This window comes from Scleropages formosus, chromosome 2 (genome assembly GCF_900964775.1).
Source record: "Scleropages formosus chromosome 2, fSclFor1.1, whole genome shotgun sequence".
Taxonomy (NCBI): domain Eukaryota; kingdom Metazoa; phylum Chordata; class Actinopteri; order Osteoglossiformes; family Osteoglossidae; genus Scleropages; species Scleropages formosus.
The window spans coordinates 35921565-35940084 of NC_041807.1; the positions used below are offsets into that span (position 1 = coordinate 35921565).

At 49.5% G+C, this 18520-nt stretch overlaps 1 protein-coding gene across 1 annotated transcript in view; it reads right to left on the reverse strand.

Moving 5' to 3' along the window:
- Window positions 1-3558: 3558 nt before the first annotated feature.
- pax7b (paired box 7b) overlaps window positions 3559-18520 on the reverse strand; it is a 70170-nt gene continuing 55208 nt past the window's right edge. Inside the window, exons 8-9 of the mRNA XM_018736605.2 lie at window positions 6484-6733; window positions 3559-4021 (exon numbers count right to left, since the gene is read on the reverse strand). Of these exons, the coding sequence (XP_018592121.1) occupies window positions 3906-4021; window positions 6484-6733 (366 nt within the window). The 3' untranslated portion in view covers window positions 3559-3905. The remainder of the gene's footprint in view (window positions 4022-6483; window positions 6734-18520) is intronic.

An 18520-nucleotide genomic window follows, 5' to 3' on the forward strand; every position in this document is an offset into this window, starting at 1 on the left:
CCACCCGTCCCCACCACCATGCCATAAAAATGCACCAGCCCTTGAATTTGGTGGGAAAATATTTCAAGTTGTTGCAAAGCCCAAGCCCAGCAGGAACTTTCCAGGACCTTACCTCACTCACACTCACATCGCGCTGGAGAGCAACACCGCAGGCTGCTCTGTGCTTGTCTGTCACACTGGAAACGGCAGAGAACCCATGCTGTTCTGATCCTGCCAACTGCTGGGAGTGGACTTCTGTCGTCACCTTCCCTGCTGGCTCCTGAGATTGTCCTGGGAATAAGCACAGGCTCTCCTCGCACACCCTGGCCATAGCCTCCCGGGCCCATCTCGCTCCAGGGAGGGGTGTCAAACTGGGCAACGTGGTAGATCTCAGACCCTGGAGGGCAATCCAGCTGTGGCCAGCTGTCATCCTCTTAACAATGGGTCCTTGCCTTAGGAATGGCAGCAACTGCATCACTGGCCAATAATGCTCCATTGCAGTGGCATGATGGATTTTGGCACAATTTTCTCCTGGCAGCCATTCCTATATTTTCTGTGCAAGAGCCAAGAGATGTTTATATTAAGGAAGTATTTTCCGGGGACACCGCAATAAGCAATAATAAACAGTCCACTTCTGAAACTATCTTTACGGAGAATCTTCCTCCGTATGACATTTTTGATGCTCCACTAGGCTTCTTAGTTCCGGTCAATTTTGTCTTTTTATACCAGTCTTTTGCGGTCATATTAAAATGTGTTGCATTATAGGACATTTGGCAGAAGGTGTTTTTCACAATCAAAAGTGTATCGAAGTTTCGCCGAACAAGGTCCGTTGATCCATTGAGACAACACACATGGCATCATTAACGAGAACAGCGGGAAAAGCAAAGCAGCAGTTTTTCCAGTTTTAAAGTTTAATTGATAACAGTTATGCCAGTGTTACAGTAAAGACACCCACAGGCTGAAGGTAGTAAATGACAATACAGGTTTCCACTACTCTAATACTTCATACAGCAGAATAAATTATGCCATGATAATATACACACATGCTGAACAGAAATGTAAGGAAAAAAAACACGAATGCAAGGGAAAACTGCGGGTACGGGTTAGAGGGCGTAGGGGCAGCTGATATGTGGGTAACGGAAGGATGGCCGAGTTCAGGTGTTTAGGTCACGCTGTGCTTTAAATATCCCAGTGTCAATTAATGCCGGCATTAGAAATGAGTGCTCTACACTAAAAGCGTTTTTTTTTTTTTTTTTTTTTTTTTTTAAGTATTCTTTTCTTATTCATTTTTTTAAAAAATACACAGAGACAAAGCAGTAAAATGAGGATAGCAATCCGTGTCAGTTGGTGCAGAGTTGCATGTCTTGCTAGCGGTCTCGCGTTCTCCCTGAAGAGGCGGCACGCGAGGGCGAGGGCCCTGTCCGTCACATCTCCGTCAATCGGTTCGCGAACGCGCCTCCGGGTATCCCCGTGCGCACCAGGTTCCAGTATTCCGGGATGAGGAGTACGGTCCGGGCGAAGAGCAGGCCGTACGCTACTTTGGACATCCCGATGAGCACCCAGATCCGGGTTGACGTACTAAATCAGGAGGTCACAAATGCGAAGCACATTCCTGATGCTGGTTTTCCCAACCGCAGAGGTTTGAATCTGAGATCAGTTCACGAGAGGCTAGAATGAGTCTGGTTCAACAACAAGATGGCCTTTGTATTTCAAATAAAAATAACCCCCACGTCTTTTACACAGTTCATTACCGCTCAGGCTGGGTGAGTCCATTTCGTAATTATATCTGTATCAAGAAATTGTTTATGCAAATAAAAGTATTACAATCTGTATTTTCTTTTTTTTTTTTAAAAAAAAAAAAAAAAATAACACCAACACAACATATTAAAAATGAAAAAGAAGAAAGAAATAAACCATTATTAGGGAATGTAATTCAAATATACATAAGTAAGACTTTAAGCGATCCCTGTTCAGTACATCACTGCACGTCATTGTTTTAGTATAAAACATACTCTTTTATAAACAACTGATACACAACCTGCCTCATGTCTACTGTACAATCGCCTTCATATGGAAAGAAATACATTAAATTGGGTCCAATGTTACTTATGAGTGGTACACAAGTGATTTGCATTTATAATTTATGCAATTACGTTTCCGCTTCTGTAACTGCGAACGCACGTAAACCGGAATGATTTTCGGAAAAGCCTTGGTGCCGAACACTTTGTGATTTCAGTACAGTCAGCTGGGCGAACATAACCGTAGCCCTTTCGCAGTAGAGTCGTTTGGTCTTATTTGCAGCACCGTGGACTGCTATTTCTTGACAAAACCACACTTTTGCAAGTTCCTGTGAAACTACGAGGCCGCAAAAGGGGCGAGAGGAACTTGCGCTGAATCAGAATCGGTTTGAGGAATGCTCTGAGATGCACATTTGGTCCGAGCATATAGATTTAATGAATTTTAAAAAAAGTTTCTTTAGACGGAGGGTGGGGGGGTTTGGCAGTTTTGGTCGGTGCCCGCTGGGCTGCCTTGCAATGGACTGGCGTCTCGTCCTGGATGTGTCCCCTCCCCCTTCGGCCTTGTGCCCTGTGCTGCCGGTTAAGGCTTCAGTTCGCCACGACCCCACTCGGGACAAGTGGTTGCTGATGTTGGTTGGTTGGTTGGTTGGTTGGTTGGTTCTTTAGACAGCTTGGTCAAGCTAAACTAAATATATAGAACTTAACTTTCCAGTTGTCAGGAGCATGTTTGATCATTAGAGTAAATTGGTACTTGAATAGAAATTTGGATGCATTAATGCCTTAGCTATAGATGGAGTGTATGGGAATGTGTGTATTTTTTGGTCTCTGTAAGACTGTACACCACGTCAATCACGGTGCAGAGCGCTGCTGTCAACCGTACTGCCATTCCCTTGGCCTCACCGTGTACACGGCTCCTTGTCTCCTTGAGCTGCTCTCCAAAACGTGGTCTGAACGTGAAGTGGCCTAAGAAGAGCCTTAAAATTATATTCATTTTCAAATTGATCCAATCTTTTTTTTCTTTTTTACAAGGCTCGGCTCTGGGCGACTCTGGCTGGGGAGCTGGATCGGTAGTTTCGTGGGGTAGGCATTGGCGGTGAAACTGCCCCTCACTCCCGTACAGTCGCCATCGCCGGTCACATTCCGCAGAGTGGCCAGTTCCTATTCAACATCGAGTTTAAAAACCAGAGGGTCAAACCATTTGTGTGCACGAACACAGAGAGACCAGCTGCAGCTCAGGAAACTCTTACCCTGGTACATCTGGGGGTCTGATGTCCGGTCTCTCATTCGTCTCTGTTTTTTTTTTTTAACTCTTGACCCCAAGGTCTAGTAAATGAAATAATCTACAAATAAAAACTTCTTAAAACAACATAATTACAATAATTAGAATAATAACAACATCAAGAATAATAACAATAATAATAACAGTAACAAATAGAATTATCGTGACAATCACTAAACTACTATGAACAGCAAAGTCCGGCATCGGGAGCGAGATGCAGCCATGGATGTTGTCTGGCTCTGCTAACATTTGCTGGCGAAGGGCAGGGATTTTGACCGTGACCCTCGCGACGGCAGCTTGCGCTCCTCAGATGTACTCGAGCCCTGAATGAGTCTCTTTGCGGCGGCGGTGGAGCGCGAGTCGAGGGCAGTGGAAGAGCATGATGACGGGGGAGTTTCGGGCTCGATCACGGCTCCTTCTGGAAGGGCTCTTTTGGCTGTTGCTGTTTGTGTTCGAACCCCTTTCGTTGCCCTTTCGACGCATTCTCTCGAGGGCTCCCGCAGCATCTTACAAGCACACACAGGAGCACGCAGCTCTGCCGACGGACAGCTGCGCCGCAACCGGGTTCGGAGAGGGCGGAGTGCTGGTAAATGGGGCGGAGTTTCCGGGGAAAGGGGGCGAGGCCGGGATCAGTAGGCCTGTCCCGTCTCCACCTGCAGCAGGCCCAGAACTGCGGAGTGGTCGCCGAGCTTCATCCTTCTCTGTGTCGACAGGCTCACGTTCTTCGCCAGGTAATCGACGGCAGCTGCAGGGGAGCATACGCACGGATACGCGAGGCGTGAGCATCTGAGTCGACAAGATAGGAGGGTTTACCGCGGTAAATATGCGTGGCGGCATATTGAGAAGCAAACGCACAATTCCGAATTGGAAGTTGTGAACCCAAACGTACAGCCCTTTGTCCCTAATTCCCTCCCTGCTGGCGTGGTGGCCATGTGGGCATTTTGCCGGCAGTGGAGACCAGGCGCCAGGCTGTTGTGGTGTCACTCACTGCTGTCCCCGCGGACGCTTGTCACACCCGCCACGGTCAGGCCTGTCATCTCCATTTGCACACTCCCCATTCCACGTATCCGTCGTCCTCCATATCGCTAAATGTGCTAGAACCTGTGGCCTCCATCAGCCGCACATTAACTCTGCCTCTGCTACAAGGTTGGGCTCTACGGTAGCCACGGAAACACATTTACACACACGCACACACACTCTCAACAGATACCAAGCTTGCATGTTTTCCCTGTGCTTGTGTGGGCTTCCTTCGACTGCTCTGGTTTCCTACCACAGTCCAGCGGTGCATGTTTCAGGTGACTCTGCCCGTGGTGTGTGAATGAGTGAGTGTGTATTCCACATTGCTCTGGTGTAAGAACTGGTGAACGACTAGAGGGAGTCGAGCGTAGTCTGTCATCGTAAACTGTAAAAATACACACACACACACACACACACACACACACACACACACACACACACACACACACACTTTCAGAACCGCCTGTCCCATACGGGGTCACAGGGAACCGGAGCCTATCCGGTGCCAACCCGTCGCAAGGCACCCCAAGCGGGACTCGAACCCCAGACCCACCAGAAAGCAGGACTGTGGTCCAACCCACTGCGCCACTGCACCCCCCACTATAAAAATAATAAAATAATAATAATGCACATTCTAAAAGCCTGGGAAAACTACTCAGCACTACAGTGTGCGCATGATGTTTTTTGGGCATGACCATGACGTTTGCATGAGAGTTACCGAGGCGATGTTTGTTTGACAGCGTAACTGGGTCGGGACCAGGGGTGGCCAGGCAGCGACTGGCAGAGGTGCCCAATCGCCTTTGAAGGATCCGTGCGGGACAGGCCGCTCCACACGGCCGAGTGTGACTAACAGAGCACCCGAGGGCAGGTACTCCCCTCGCCTGGGCACCGCCGGTGCGAGATCTTTATCGAGAGCACGTGTTCCCTCCCACCCGAAGGCTGCACTGGGATCTGGGGTGCGCCAGCCCACTTCCTCACCGCCGGGTAGACTACTATTGATCCCACTCACACCTCACAAGGTTTCAATTTTACTGCCCCCCAGCTGAAGGTGTGGGGCAGATGGGGGGGATCACTGAGGAAGGGCATCAAGGGGACACAAGGGCCCGGTTGGGATGGAAGGAGGCAGAAGGGGCAGAAACAGAGGCAGCACCCTTCCACACTACCCCCCCACATCCTCCAAAGCACCGCAGGGCTGTATTAATGACCTCTGACCCCAAGCCATAATGTAATTAGATACGATTAAGATAGAGTTCGACCGTGGACGGCTTCCAACCCTGCAGGATAACTCCTCTCTGGCATGAAGGAACCTTGCTGGAGTTAAGAAGCTAAAGTGTAAAGCAATGGGCTAATCCAGGAACTCCTAGAACAGTGTCAGAGGGAGTGTTATCAAAGTGCCGGAGGGCTGATGGAATAAGACAGCTTGGTGCGTGTGTGTATGTGTGTGTGTGTGTGTGTGTGTGTGTCTGAAGAAATGGCATGAGTCACTCCAAGTGCAAGGACGACAGCTTTAGACTGACGGGCATATTAAAGGACCAATGACGGAGTGGCTCAGGTAGCCGACCGGGCGAAACGCCGGGATCCAGGATGCCGGCTCTTAACATCATCCCCTTTATTCCAGCCCCCGAGTAAGGGGGGGGGGCCTCAAAGCAGCCTCCAGGGGGGCGTGCGTTCGAACTGATCTCGGCTTCTGCACCCTTTTGTTGTGAACGGGAGCGCTGGCACCTGTGGCCCGTGCCAATCTGCCGCCAGGCTGACAGTAAGCGGCATGTGTGCGGGGGGTGCACCTTCCTCTGAGAAAGGGAGCTGTCAGGAGACGGGAGCGGCGGCGGGGGCCGCGTACCTGTGGGTGGGCCGGCTGTCCGAGGAGACGAGGCCCGCACTGACAGCTGGCATCGCGCGTAATCGCCCGCCGCTGACGCCCGGCTCCTGTCACCCGAGGCGATGCCCACAAATCCCCGTCAATACGGGAGCACGGGGGCGCCTCGTTCGCTGAGGGAGACGCTATCTTATCAGGCGCACGCACACACGCGCGTGTGCGAGCAAAAACGTACAGCGAGGTGTCACGGGCGGCTTGAACTCGACTGTTTCGGTTTTGGCAGGTGAGACGGCGATGTCAGCGTGTGACCGAGGGAGGGGCGCCGCGCCCCTGGGGGTCTGAGGGTTTCACCAGGGAGCCGAAGGAACACTCACTCTGGCCGTACTGGCTGTACTGGTAGCCGGCGGCGACGGGGTCCACGCTGTAGCTGGTAGTGCTGTAGGTGGGCGGGCAGTAGGACTGGGAGGAGGCCAGGCTGTCCACGCTCTTGATGGGGTCAGAGCGCTGGCTGCAGCTGGCTGAGATGGGGCTGGAGGTCTCCAGGCTGCCGTGCAGGGGCGAGATGGAGAAGTCGTGCTGGCTCTGGGGCGGCACGGCACTGGGGTTACTCAGGATGCTCATCACCTGTGAGACGACACAGTACAGCGAGGACCGGTTAGCTCCGGGCGGTTTCATGGAGCCGAAGGCGTTACATCTCTGTTAGTGACATGACAACAGGCGAAGGTGTTCTTGGATTGCCCAGGCAAGTGATCCACGGAGTGCGGTTTCAACGTTTGACTCGGATCCCAGACTGGGAGCAAAACTGAGTTTAACACGTGAAGCGACAGAGCCCTGCAGAAAGGGAGGAACCGGAGGGGTCGGGAGCCTCAGCAGACCTCAGGGCGGTCGCAGTCCTGAGAGAGGGGTGGATATAGAGGGAGAGGCTGCCCCCAAACTAGCTCCACCAGCAGAGGCCTGCAGCACAAACAGGCACGAAGGGAAAACTTAGTAATGCCGAGCCCCAGGGCATCGCAGTACGGCGGAGCTCCTGAGTACAGATGGTAATGGTGATAAATGCTCAGATGGTAAACACTCAATTTAGATGTCCCACAGAGACTGAGGTGCTCACACATGTGTCATAGCCCAGCACAGTGTTATCATAGGACCTGGATGTCCTCTTCTAAGCAGCAGTTCGAGCAGACACGTTTGAATGAGTTTACGAACACAACGATATACATTGCGTGATCGTGAGTCAAAAAGTGTCCGCAATTGTTTGCCTTTGCCGGGAATTTTAACTTTTAACAACACCTTTTTTTTTGACTCGGCTGTCTTTATAAGCGATGCAACGCCGAATGCTGTTTGTTAACCCTTCCGTCGAACGGTGAGGGTGAGTGCTGGGCCGTGGACCAGCCACACATGCTCCTCATCTACGAGAGGACATCGGGTTCACGTTGCGGCCCGCCACGCTCTGCTGCCCTTCAGAAGGCCCCGCACCCAGGCTGCTAAACCAATTAGCACATTGTGGAACTGGTTAAGGGGCCAGCACCCCATCTGCACACCTATTCCAAAGTGAAGCACTTTAGATGGAGCTCAAAGGGTCACTTCGAAGGCGTGGTGCTGCCATCAACCAAATGGCACATCAACCGATTGTTACGATCCAATCTTGCCGTTTTTATCAAGATGTTTGAAAGCAAAAGTGGAAAGCGATGCCAGTGCGCCACATGGCATAATAAATGAAGCATGATTAATGAACTATCTGCAATATTTAATTGGTATGAAAAACCCTTTTCAGTCATACATGACATGGGCTATGATGAGCAAGAAATGACTCCTTCCTGTAATTAAGGTAGATTAGTTGAAATAGAGGTACAAGCAAGTGTCGTCTTTATCCCATGTGGGTTATGTATGGCGGGGGGCTTGGGGCTTTGAATCAGGGACTGCTTACCTGTGACTGCTCACCAGTTGAGGCACCGGTAACGTGGCTTGAGTGGAGAGCCGTTTTAGCGGGCAGTTAATTGAGGCTCGATTATATTGCCGCCTATTTATCCGCCCCTCGAATTAACCAGCCACAATCGCAGCTCTTCTGAAATCAGCGGCTCTAATTATAATTCATGGGTTCCCACTGCAGTTCCTCAACAGTGATGACCTTCTTTTAGAAGTGCCAATTATTTAAATGACATGCTTTCCAAAGACTCACATGGGGTTTTATTCCATGGGACATTTTTCTCAGCCTGAAAAAGGCAGCAAAACTCCGACAATATATTTGTCCTTACTGAGATCGGTGCTTCGGAAGTGAGCTGAACTCCCTCTGTCGGGCATCACTGTCCCCGGGTTCTGATTGGGAGGCGGGGGTGGGGGTTCTCAGCATCGTAAACATTTGCACGGAAAGGCTCTGTGCAAGGCACATGCTAAGGAGTGAGGCTTCTCCCCGGGAGAGTAATTTTTAATCAGATGAGCTCAGAGCAAACACAGGCCGTGTCAAAGCCCAGCGTGCGGAGCGAGGTGAGGGATTGCTGGGAGCCTGACACCTCTATTCAGGCTGTCGGCTAAGCAGCCTGTAGCCGCAGCGATGCCATTATTGCGCTGAAAGCGGAATTATTCAAATCTTCAAATTTAGCATAACCTTATTGACATCAATTATAGGGCAGGCGAATTGAAAATATTATAGTGCCACAGTGAGAGGTAGGAGCCAGGCCTTTATCAGTGGGCAGTGCGTGGGGAGCCATTGTGGAAGCAATCCCTTCTCCACCCATTGCGCAAGGCTGCAGAGCGGGGCCCTCACAGCGGCCTTCGGCAGGGTTCGAGCCCCCTTAGCGGACTGTTGGTGTCACGAGCTCTACCAGCGGCACAGTAGCCAGGAACTAAATGCGCTGTGTAAACACGTCCATCGCTGGCTGTCAGTAGAGTTTTCCCTCTCCAGATACGTGTTTTTTAAATTAATAAATAAAATATTTTTAAGATGACTTTGAAATAACCAAGCATATTTGGACATACAAGGAATCTGATGTTCTGTATGCAGAATGCATCTGAAGGAGCAGCCACCACGTCGGCACGGTAACCGCGCACAAAGAACCACACACGTATTTTCTGAACCACTTGTCCCATACGGGGTCGCAGGGAGCCGGAGCCCAACCCAGCAACTCAGGGCGTAAGGCCGGAGGGGGAGGAGACACACCCGGGACAGGACGCCAGCCTGCCGCAAGGCACCCCAAGAGGGACTCGAACCCCAGACCCACCGGAGAGCAGGACCCGGTCCAACCCACTGCGCCACTGCGCCACCGCGCCCCTTTCCACAAAGAACCAATAAATAAATAATATACAGACAGTACAAAGTCGCAAATACGATCCTTCGTTACATAAAAACAACAGCTCGCATTAAAACGAAGGACTTTTCGAAATGTGCATGCACAGCTTGAATGTTTTTGACATTATTTATTGACTGCACACAATCAGCTGCATTTCACTCAGTTCTAAATTTCTCGAAGAAGTAAAAGAGAAGTTGTGTCTAAGGCTTGACCGTCGACCGAAATCTAATTTATAATCGATTGTTTCCGAACCCAGGCAGCCATAACTAAATAAAAATCGATATCGTTTCCACATGTGCGGCCTTTATCTGATACAGGATGGGGAGAAGCGGGGGCTTTTTGCCAGTCACCTCGGCTGTCAGTCAACGCCCCGGGGGTAAAAACACGGGGGGTGGGTGAGGGGTTATCCGTGCCCGCTGGATAAACACCACAGCTCAATAGTGCACTTAACTTTGCCCTTCCTCTCCTCCTCCCCCCCGGCCGAGCGGCGTAGGCGGCACGAGCCCCCGTTTCGCAGCAATCCCACGTGAGCCCTGGCGGTGTAGATAATGCGAGCCAGGACCCCGTCTAAAGGCCACTGCTGCAGGGCACTGCTCGCCTCCCTCCGCAGATAGATTACTTTATAAATAATAATAAAAAAAATTAATTCCCTCAACTTCTGAGCCCCTCCCAGCCTCAGGCGTTGAATGTAAAATTGTAAATTGATACAATGTGCATCCTTTTAGATAAATAAATACAGCTTTCACAGCGCAGAAAGGCGCCCTTTTATGCTGCCCTAATTTCCTTAACTGTCAAATTATAATTTTTGTCTGAATAAATGTTTGACGAGGCTCCGCTCTTTGTTAGGCTTCTTCGCTGGTGAAAAAAAAGCAATTCAGCGCGACTCTCTCTCCGCTGGAATAAAGTTGAAATGTTAACTGGCTGGCGATGACAACGATGCATTAGCTTCTCTCTCTCTTTCTCTCTGTCTCTGTCTCTCGGAAGGACAAATGGGCTGCTAATTCAACAGAACTGGAACTAAACCTTCACAAAAGGGCCCTTAAATGATTGCAAATTATTCTATATCAGCATTTTTGGCTGTTTTCTCTAAATCTTGCAGCTTATTTCCACAAGTGCAGCCCTCCTCGTTTACGGAACCCGACTGAAAAACAAAATGCGCCGCTAAAATCCGAGGTCTTCAATTATAACAATTAGAACAGTATTTAATTCCATTACACTGGGCACCTGTTTTTTTCAGTAGCGATCATGGCAAAATTTAAAGCTAGAATTTTCATTTCAACAAGCCTGACACGGTGTTTAGAGAAGGTATCCCAGCAGCTATGAACAGATTCATTTTAAATTACTAAATAGTATTACGTTACCGCAGTTTCAATATTACTTTATATCACAAAAAATGCAAGTGCGAGAGCAGGGCCAGAGTACAGGATACCAGAAAAGGTTACCTTTAGCAGATGAGAAGACACATAACGAAATAAGGCAAAATTCCAGAAGAGGAATTAATTAAAGTGAAAATTTCCAGCTCCGCAATCAAGATTTTGCTCTTTCTGTTATATAAAAATGCATATAATTCACACTTGAAAAACTGGGGTGAAACACAAAGTACAAAAGTGTGTTTTAAAGGCGCTCCCCCATAAAAAAGTGTGCTTTCAGGGGTGTAGGATGTAGAGGCACAATGATCCTCATTCACAGCAGCCCTGACCCAGCATTCTGCGCTGCTCATTGATGCGCGCCGCGCCCCACCGAGAACCATAATGGCATCTCTTCCACGGGGCCCCTGGTGCAAGGGAGGCCCCCGGCGCAGCCCTGCCAAACACTGCGAAGCTGCCCTGTCCGCTGGTTCCCGGCGCTCTGCCTGCAAGGCTTGGGCAGCGGAGAGAGAGAGAGAGAGAGAGAGAGAGAGAGAGAGAGAGAGAGAGAGGAGGGGGATGCTCCGGGAAATGGATCCGAGGAGGCCCGGGGGCCAGATACAGCTCTGCTCCGTTCCCTCCCCAGCCACTCCGCCCGACGCGCGGCCCCACTTAATCTGCGCGCCGCTGGATTAGAGTCTGTGTCACAGATAGCTCCTCGTTCCGCCCAAACAAAATGCCCCGGAGAGGTACCTTCAAGTCTGAAAAAGGTCACCGGGGCAAAGAGGGAAAATAAGCCGTCCAAATGTCTGGGGGTTATCTGACGTGCGCAGAGCAGCATCTCGCTCTCCGCCGTATCACGGCACCAGATATCCCGAGCGCCCTGTAATTGTGAGCGCTATTTCCAGTGACACTGGGCCACTTTATCTGTGCTAACCTGCACTTGTGAGATTACAGCTCCAGCCCGTGCACTTATTACAGCGCGGACGACAAGTATGCTAATGAATGCCAGATTAATACGCCCTGCAAAAATAAAAATACACATATAGATTTATTATTATTAATAATAATAATAATAATAATAATAATAATAATAATAATAATAATAACACGGTATTGAATTAAGAATATCTGATGCAATCGGTCAGTAACTAAGCAAGGTAGCGATGACATTATTAAAAGAGACACATGTAAGTGCGAATACCCAAATGAGAAAATAAAATCAGGAGTGTGAAGTTATTTAATAAAAATAAAATAATTACACCACATCTAGGATCCTGCAGTCGGTAATCACTGTACTATGGGATAATACTTGCTCTTTACCAGGTAAGAGTAAGCTACTTTGAATTGTAGATTAAAAATGCAAAAATATATTCGCTCCGCAGAAATAGTCTCCAAGCAGAAAGGAGCAGATTTACGGTGGTATAAAAAGCCTGGAAGGACAGAAGCTACGGGCTGTTGCAAGCCCAACCCCCCCCCCCCAACGCACCCGTCCCATAATGCAAGGTGGGCAGGCTGACGGGCAACGCAGGCCCTCATCTGAGAAGACAAAATGACAATTTTAAAATAACGATGATTGCATAAATTCAATTAGCGGGTTTTGTCACGGTGCCGGTGGAGTGGGGTAATTAGGAGCTCCGGCGAGGCGTTGCGCGGGGTGGGGGGTGCGGTGGCCCCCGGTGGCACGGAGCAGATGACTGCGACGATCCCCTCTCCCGGCCGCACGTCACGCCCGCTAATTGGGCGCAGCACATTAATGGAAAGTGAAAAGTGGCATCCGCCAGCAGAATGGGAGACGGGACCCGGGGGGGGAGGGATGAGCCATTCGGCGGAGTGTGTGTGTGTGTGTGTGTGTGTGTGTGTGTTGGGGGGGCTGCTCGGTGACGTCCTTTAATTGTTTCCAATTAGGCGTCTGATGGACAGTGGCAGGAGCTGGGCGTTGACGCAGCGCCCGCAGATGACAGCGATTAGCGGCCCCAGGAACAAGCTGCCACTTCCCGCCACGCGAAGCACCGCGCATATGGCAGGGCAGGGTGCGAGGGCTACGTGGCTCGCTGGGCCGGCACCATGCGGCTCCCTCAACCCCGAGCAGATTGGGCCGCGGCGGCCGGTCGACCTCCCCCTCCGTCCAGAACCCCGAGCGGCGCTGGGTACCAACAGCACGCAGTCGGGTGTCCCTCATCAAAGCCAGCTCCTTGCCAGCAGTGTAATTACATTCAGATTTACCATGATCTACACAAGTGGTTCAAATCCCTGCTCCTGGTGTAGTACTCTTGAGCTAGGGGTAAAAGTGGGTAGATCAGTGTAAATATCTGGGCATTCAAAAACCTCACATTCTAAGTTGTCTCGGACAGCGGCGTGAGCCAAATAATATGTAAAAATGAAAAAAAAATACATCAAACATAACTGTATGATGTCCAAAGACTTTTACTTACTTACTTTCCTATTTTTTTCATCTCAGCAGCGATGCGTACGAAAAAGTGACGTTTTCCCAAAGAAAAAAACACAGGTTTTACATGTCTGGATAGTTTTTGAAAAGCAACACTTTATGAGAAAAGCACCAGCAAAAAACACAGTAAAAATGACCACATTATTCCTTTTTCATGAATGTTTTATTACTTTTGTTATTATTACTACATGTATTTCCTGTGTTATTACTAATATGACTTAGTAGATGGTTTCCTGCAGCTCCTGGACCCAGAACACAGGACCCTGTGGGGCACAGCTCCTGCGCAGGAATCCGCTCTTTAGCTCTCGAATGAAACACACGCTTCCCGGGGTGTCCTTCTAACCAAAGGTTAATGTTCTCAATTGGGCTGCGATCGGAGAGCCCGTGCGGCACAATACGGCCATTTTCCCCTAGTAACACGCAGCCTATTACTGCTGGACGAACCCCCCCCGACCCACCCAGGGCCCCCGCATCAGCCGCCCATACCCCGCGTCCCCCTCTCCTTTATGCACTGCTGCCTTCCCGAAATTAAATAGTAAGTTTTAATGATTTCGCGAGAGTGGTTTTCCCGAGTCGGGGGATGCGCTCGGGACGGAAGGCCGGGCGGATCTCGGAGAAGAGCGGCGCGGGGGTATGGTGCCGGGGGTGGGGGGGGTTTGTTTGCTGAAAACAGCGGGGAACTGAACCGGTGAGAAATGTCAGGTCAAATTGTTCTTGACAGTGTTAATATCTGCACCTCATAGCGATAATTACATGTAAATAAATAGTGAAATAGCTCTCAGCTGGAGACTGAGAGGGGAAGGCCGCTGTGCGCGGCGGCCAGCTGGGGACTCAGCCGTGTCTTATTGCTGCGGGAGGGGGAGCCCAAACAAGCGTGAGAGCGCGGGCGCCGTGGGGGGGGGGGGGGGGTCAAGCAGAGCGGGCGAGGGGAAGAGAAAGAGAAAGAGAGAGAGAGAGAGAGAGAGAGAGAGAGAGAGAGAGAGAGAGAGAGAGAGAGACGGTGGCTGAGGGATCGAGAGCTAGTTCTGCAGCGGGTGATGTCAAGCCACATGTGCCCGTGGTGAGGTGGACGCAGGCTGCTCCAGTGGCGGAGGCAGAGGAGAGGAGAGGAGAGGATATAGGAGATGAGAGGAGAGGAATGGAGAGATGAGGAGAGGAGAGGAGAGGAACGTGGAGGAGAGGAGAGATGAGGAGAGGAGAGGAACGGAGAGGAGAGGAGAGGAATGGAGAGATGAGGAGAGGAGAGGAACGTGGAGGAGAGGAGAGATGAGGAGAGGAGAGGATATAGGAGAGGAGAGGAATGGAGAGATGAGGAGAGGAAAGAAATGGAGAGATGAGAGGAGAGGAGAGGAGAGGAACGTGGAGGAGAGGAGAGATGAGGAGAGGAGAGGATATAGGAGAGGAGAGGAATGGAGAGATGAGGAGAGGAGAGGAGAGGAGAGGAACGTGGAGGAGAGGAGAGATGAGGAGAAGAGAGGATATAGGAGAGGAGAGGAGTGGAGAGATGAGGAGAGGAAAGAAATGGAGAGATGAGGAGAGGAGAGGAGAGGAGAGGAGAGGAGAGAGGTACGCCGCTAGCACCTTTTCCAGGCCGGGGTATTAATCACAGCCCTGCACCTGTCACACTGGTATCTGGAACTAACGGGAAGCACATGGCCGCCGGCCGACCTCCAGGCCCCCGGGCATCCCGGGCAGGTTCGGAATGCTCCCCTCGGCAGGAGAGGCAGCCTCGGCAGCCTCGGCAGCCCCGCGCCGGGGAAGCGTGGCTCTGCTCCCCTGCTGTGACACACCCTGCAGCCGAGTGGGTTTCACCTGCTGCAAGGTGCTCTTTAATCCTCCCCTCCCCGTGCGCTCATGTCATCCGGCACCGAGAACACCTAAAACACGGGGAGGCCCTCGGACCAATAAATTTCTGTTCTCTTCAAGTAAAATCCCTTTTATTTATCGTTTATGGGGCAGCAGGTGGCGCAGCGGTTGGAGTCGCCACGCTGCACTTGAACGACCCGGGTCAGAATCCCCCCCTCCTGCTGTACTGCCCTCCACCAAGGTGCTCACCATGAATCGACACAGTAAATATTACCCTGCTGTATAAATGAGTACATCCCTGCCGGTAGCTTTGCAGAAAAGCCTCAGCTAAACAAATAAATAACGAATACTTCTCACCTTCGCCGTCACTCCGCACTGTGAAGTAGCGAACAAAGTACTTAATTGATCAGTATACTCCCGTAATTCTTCCCATCATCCAAAAATTAAATAGAAAACTCAAAAACCCTTTTCCCGAAACAAAGTGTCATATAGCCGGAGTGACTTAAGACGAGGGAGCTGCAAAATAGCATCTCTACGGGGAGAAAAAGTTTTTGTGCACCTATAAAACTTAATATGCATGTGGTTTATGTGTATATATGCGATATATATTCAAGAAAGTGCCAATGTTAGTGCCTATACTCTTTAATATGGGAATACAATTCTCAATCTAATAGGCATTTCTATTGCGTGGGACTCAGAGAGCAGGAATCGGTCTTACCCGGTCCCTACTTAAATCCTCATCTTCTAGGATTTACTGAAATTTATATTGGCTGCCTCTGCAAGATAAATGTAAATCGCATTCCCTTATATTTACTATTTATCAGGATGCACCAGCTCACTTTCTGCAGGAAATATCTCTCACCCGCATACAAACATCCTTGCATTTAAATAGCATTTTTATTGTCCGCCATAGCCTTTCATCTGTGTGAGGGGAATAATGTTTCCTCTCTGGGGAGAGAGAAAGAAGGGCGAGCGAGAGTGTGTCGGAGTGGAAGCCACAGTAAGAGGCACAGTGGGGGCCAAAGCTGCAGGGAAGAAAGTTATTGGAGACATAAAGAATGGAGAAAAATGAACGGATGCAAATATTGACCCAAACGTGGTTCTTTACAATACCGAGGGACTGCAAGGGTTTGAACCATCTCGATTTTTGCATCAGGGTTCCGGAGGCTGGGGTTATGGGACGCGTGGCACCGACTGGACTGAAGTGGGATCCCGTAGGCTGAGAATTTCCCATCGCCAGAACGTGAAACACATGATCTCAGCCCAAGCGGAGGAAGCAAAGAACCCGTCTCGTTATTTCCTTCAGCCATATGGAAATTGAAATGTTACCTATTTATTTATCAGTTCATAATCCTTACTAATTTCATTCCATTAGAAGTAATCCAATCTGGATGCCACAGCGCGGTGAGGTAGGACCGAAAAGATGAAATCCGAGTCCCTTCTAATTGAGCTGGCAGCCAAACGAAGGGATTTCATTTTTAACCGAGGCCCTTGGACAGTTCAAGCGCCGCTAAAACATTATCCCATTTGTTATTGCTCGTCATTAAATATCCTCCAATCGCTACTCGCCCATCTTGATTTTTTCCCCCCACATTTAGCTATGCAGTTACAGCGAGCATCCACTAGTAGGTACTGTGTTCGGAGAGACGACGTCTCGGGCCGCCGCGTCTCGCGCGTTCCCACCAGGCATTGTTATGTCATACCTACAGAAGCAAACCAGCGAGTTTTTAAAAAAAAAAAAAAAAAAACCAAACATTGTTTATATCTGTGTAACCGCAGAAACGGCGCTTCCTCTGATTAATACAACAAAACGCTGTGCTATTCTCCAGAAAGACTTTTTAAAAATGCCCCCCCTAAAAAAATTATATATATATATATATAATTTTATGCTAAAAACATTCTGCCAGTGGATATGATTTAAATTCTGTGATTTTCTTGGCAGCCACCAAGCAGGTCTGTCTTATTTTTTTTTCTAAAGCCTCTTACTTTTTAAATTCTTGCCAAATTGAAACAGTATCTGTATTTAAGATGAGTTCTAATTAACAAATACCCCCCCCCCCCCCCCCACCACCCGGCACTCCCCCCATCCCTTCCTCGCTCTCTGGGTATGGATGCGATGTAAATATATGCGTTTATCCTTTTGATTTGTTGACGGAGAAGCTTGCCAGTTGACAAGGTGCCCAGCGAGAGGCTTAATACACTAGTTTTAATAAGGCAGGAGACTACATGCAACTCCCGCTCATTGATATTCAGGTGCACAATGTCTTGTCTAAAGCGAGAAGAGCGAGAAGGAGTGAGCCAAAAACTCAATTTTTTTTTTTTTTTTTTTTTTTTTTTTCCCTCCCTTACATTTTCTTTTTTTGGCAACCCCTGTGCAGGCTTCTTAAATATAATTCATCCCGTTTAAAGTGGCTGCTGTGCTAATGGAACTCCGGAGTGCGGTTTGAGTCTCCTCCCTTATCTCCGGCAGACAGTTGTGAGGAATCGCTCGCGAGGCCGCGGCTAGCGAGCGCCGCGCAGGCAGGCAGGCCTGGGGATATGGATCAAAGGGAGTACTGGTGAGCACGGCTCTGCCTCTGATCCCCTAGTGCTGAAACCCAGCCTATTCACACTCCCTTCCCGACATCAAATGCTAGCCAGAGTTCCTTCACTCCAAACACAAATCTTCCAACTGCAATCAGGAGGAAAAGGGGGGGGCGGAATTTCTATTTCTCCGTCTCCATCCACTGCTGCGGCTCCGTGACGACGCGTCTTCTTCTCGCAGGTTGACAAACTTGCGCTTTCGCTCGGCGCGATTAGCGGGGTTTTTATCGCTTCCGACTATGCGCACGTGGACAGCGGAGCCGATCATCTGGGGGCTGCAATGGGCCAGCAGGCGGCGTACTGGTTAGAGCTGCCGTCGCCTGCGGACTCAGAGGTCGCAGGCCTGAATCCCACCTCTTTCTGTAATATCCTCAGTTAAGGTGCTTACCCTGAACCGATACAGAAAAAAATTACCCCGCAACATTATAAGTGGCGTTGGAGAAAAGTGTCATATAAAAGCAAAAAGAAATATTTTTAGGTATTTATGGGAGATCAGATTTAATTTCTATATTTAGGTGACACTTTTCCTCAAATGAGCTACGGTTACTTTCCTATTTATAAACCTGGGTAATTTTTTTCTGTTCAATATCTTTATTCAATTTCAATTCAGGGTAAGCACCTCGATCAGGGTGCTACAGCAGGGGGTTGCATTCAAACCTGGGTCCTTTGAGCAGAAGGTAGCAGTTCTAACCACTGCGCCACCTGTAGTCCTAAACGAATGAAGTTTTATCGAGCAGTTTCTTAAATTATTTTCTTTTTTCTTCATTTAGCTCATCCTTTCCTTCAAAGCGACTCGCAGTTATTTCATTATTTATAGGATATGGAAGCATTCCCACCGTATCAGTTCAGGGTAAGTACTGCGGTAAAGAACACTACAGTAGGAATTTAAGCCCAGGTGCTTTAAGTGCAAAGCAACAGCTCTAAACATTACACCACCTTCTGC